The sequence below is a fragment of the Cynoglossus semilaevis genome, chromosome 15 (genome assembly GCF_000523025.1).
Source record: "Cynoglossus semilaevis isolate Cse_v1.0 chromosome 15, Cse_v1.0, whole genome shotgun sequence".
NCBI lineage: Eukaryota > Metazoa > Chordata > Actinopteri > Pleuronectiformes > Cynoglossidae > Cynoglossus > Cynoglossus semilaevis.
The window spans coordinates 10,967,724-10,971,284 of NC_024321.1; the positions used below are offsets into that span (position 1 = coordinate 10,967,724).

The 3,561-nt window shown below is 40.5% G+C and overlaps 1 protein-coding gene across 1 annotated transcript in view; it reads left to right on the plus strand.

Moving 5' to 3' along the window:
- Positions 1–2,608: 2,608 nt before the first annotated feature.
- The window catches only part of LOC103391033 (A disintegrin and metalloproteinase with thrombospondin motifs 2-like), a 101,969-nt gene continuing 101,016 nt past the window's right edge, over positions 2,609–3,561 (plus strand). Inside the window, exon 1 of the mRNA XM_008327148.3 lies at positions 2,609–3,277. Coding sequence (XP_008325370.2) covers positions 3,190–3,277 — 88 coding nt within the window. The 5' untranslated portion in view covers positions 2,609–3,189. The remainder of the gene's footprint in view (positions 3,278–3,561) is intronic.

A 3,561-nucleotide genomic window follows, 5' to 3' on the forward strand; every position in this document is an offset into this window, starting at 1 on the left:
TCGGAAAGACAGGCCACCGTGGCCCGGCAGGAACCAGTGTGGCATATGCTCACTTTGTATGGATTTTAACACATGCAGTACTGCATAGTCAGACAGCCAGCAAGGGTGTGAAGTGTGTATCTATACATATATATACACACACACATATATATATATAAATATATGTATACTTTAACTTTTGCCATATATATATACATACATACATATATGAGTATATATATTTATATATTATGTATATACAGTACATATATGTATACTATAACTTTTGCCGTGTATATACATATATGTATGTGTATATATATACACACGTATATGTATATATATATTTATTTGTATGTATATACAGTACATATATGTATTTATATATATATGGTACACACATATATACATACATATATGTATTTATATAAAGCTATTATTACTTTTGTCGTGTGCTCTATCTTAATTTCCTACTGTGCAATATTTACATTTTCTGATGTGCAATATTTTCAGTATTTCTGAACACCTCCAGGTACATAACCTGCTCATTCTTTATTTATTCTTTATTTTTATCCTACCTTGAGACTTATTCTTGCTTCATGCTTCCCTTTCTTCAATGCGATGCTCTTTACCATCTATTGTTCCACTGGGATAAACAAAGTTTTATGATTCTGAACCTAAAATCTGAAGAAAAAAAAACAAACAAAAAAAACCCAGCAGAGTTTCTTCTTAAAGCTGCGGTGCAGCGTTCAGCCTCCGATGCTTTACTTTGCATAGTTTAAAGCAGGCTGTTTAATTATATTTATACTGTACAGAGCATTCAGAATAAGGTTCTAAAAAAAAAAAACCAAACAAACAAGAATTTGCATGAATGCAATAAATTGCTGATTATCCAGAAACATTGTTGGAGCAGAAAATGAGAGGAAGAAGAGGAAGGAAATTTGTTTAGGGAGCACTTTTCTACCTCTGACTTAAAGTGCTTCACAAAACACATGAAGACAGCACAAAATAACAATGAAAAAAGAAAAAATCCAGGAAGAATTCTGAAGAGCTCAGCGAAGTAACAGAGAAGGAGAATAAAGTATATTAGTTGTCAAATGTGGCGACTGCAGACGACCCCTAAACAGCACATGTTAAAAACACATCAGATTTTTCTGCACTTGCTTCTTTCTACCATGGATCTCTATTTCTTCACTCACAATCTGTTTGCACAAGCACATGCACGGATATCTGAACACCCACCTCCCCGACAAACAAAACAACAGGTGTCTGTGTGCGTGCACAGGCACACACACACACACACATATACCGTGTGAGTGTGTGTGTGTGTTTGTCTGGGAAGAGGGATATTATTGTCTGTCTCTCCCCTGCTCCTTCCAAGTGCACTTTTCAAGGTACAGGGCTTGGTATTGCCATGGAAACAGCAAGCGACCAGGAGTCGTGGGTGGAAGGAGGTGTCGGGTGGAAGGATAAAGTCTGGGGATAAGACAAGAGGGGGCGACGGGGGCGATGGTGATGTGCGATGAAGACGTCTCTGGTCACAAATAGACGGCCGTGTCGTCGACTCCGAAGCAGCGTCGTACTTTTCCTTTGTCTCGTGAAAAAGAGACAAACAGGGCGTGTCGTCGGTCGGTCTGTTGGTCTGTTGGTCGGTCGGTCGGTCGGTTTCTCCCCAGGTTCATGCCTGAGTACGTGTTGATGTGAGTGCATGTGGAAAAACTGCGTGGTGTACTTTTATGCTCTCAAAGCCCAGGTGTGATCTCCTGGTGAAAGATGACCTCTCGCTGCACACACACACACACACACACACACACACACACACAGTCACCTTGTCTCTCAGTAAGAGGTCAGGCTCTGCTTTTGTTTAGCCGGAGCCTCCAGGTATCATAAACTCTATTTACATGTTCATACGTATGACCACTGCAGACTCTCAAACTGACTGCTCTTCTTTTTCTTTTTCCTTTTCATTTCCTTGTCTTTGTTTTGACCTTTCTTTTCTTTGTTTTATCTCGTCTTCTGTCTTTGGTTAAAGCCAGATGCTATTTTAATCTTCATCTTCTAAACAGTGACACCTGGAAAACACACACACACACACACACAGGTAGAGCATGTGAACATAAAGGGGCAACAGGTGATCTTACTGCTTACCACTGCTGTAATCACCAGGACTGTATTAACCCCCAAGAACATAAATAATAATATTAATAATAATATAATAAAATATTATTTGCATGAGTGATGCATGATAAGGAAAAATCAAAGAAAACAAAAAACTCATACACGTTTATTTTACCTTTACTAACAGAAAAAAGATGAACATAATACCACATGAAAGTAGTAAAAAAAATACCACAATTTCAAATAAGGTTTAAATTTAAACATTATTTTATTATTGTTTTCAGAATAAATCTAATTAAAAATGTTCTTAGTAAGCATTTTTTGAAATCTATTGACAGAATTGAAGTATTTATTTTTGAGTCAAGCATCAACACATACACATTTGGTTGTGATTATTTTTTTCCTATTTTTAATCAACTTAAACTAAATATAGAACATTTAGTTTATACATTTTTTTTAAATTATTTTTTTTATTTTGACGAGTAAGTAAAACTGCATTACATGTGAGGGTTCGAAGTCTTTAAAACCGGAATCATGGGCCTGGCAGAAACCACGTGCGTTTCTGATTATTGTCCACAAGGGGCGCTGTTGTTAAAACTTCTCGGGATGGTAAAAGTTTATGCGAGGCTATGAAAGGAGTTGAGAAGAAAAATAAAAAGTGCGAGCTGCACACAGATCCCCTTGGCTCAGTCAAGAGCCAGTCCCCTCAACTGACACTGTTCGTGCGTGTGCGTGAGTGCGTGTGCCCGTGTGCATGTGTGTGCGTGTAGTTGTCAGAGATCTAAAGGAAAAGAGTGGAAGAGCACGCACAGTGTGAGTTGTGTTGAGAGAAGGAGAGACAGAGGAAAGATGAGAGTTTAACAGTGTGTGTGTGAGTGAGTGAGTGTGTGTGTGTGAGGGGAGAGAGAGCGAGAGAGAGAGAGAGACAGAGAGAGCGAGAGAGAGAGGGGAGGAGAGCTTCGTCTCTCCCGGTGCACTTGGCAGTCTAGTTGTGCTGTTGCTGTCGTGGCGTGGCTGGTCGCGCCAGGCGGGGAACTTCACCACACTGGAGCCCGGAGTCCCACTCTCTCACCTGCGCAGTTCGGAGCTGCCATGGGTCTCTCGCCTGGATTTACTGTCCTAATAATCTTGTCGGCCTTCCTGCTGCACACCAGCGGCCTTTACATCGCCAGTAGCGTTGGTAGGTAGAGTCCGGTGAAGCGTGGTCACTGTTTATGTTGTTATCTCTCCCTCTCATCAGCGGGATCTTCCTCCTCCTTCCACCTCCTACTCCGGTGCGCACTGGGAAGTGCAGCAGAGCGGACACAGCACCGCCGTCCCTTCTCTCACTCTTCAATTCCTGCCTTGTTTTTTTATTTTTATTTTATTTTATTTTATTTTATTTGCAGTACTTTGAAACTAGAGTGTATAACAGTGCGCTTCTGTAACTTCTGTGTGCGTGTGTCCCGCTGCGCTGCTGGCTTC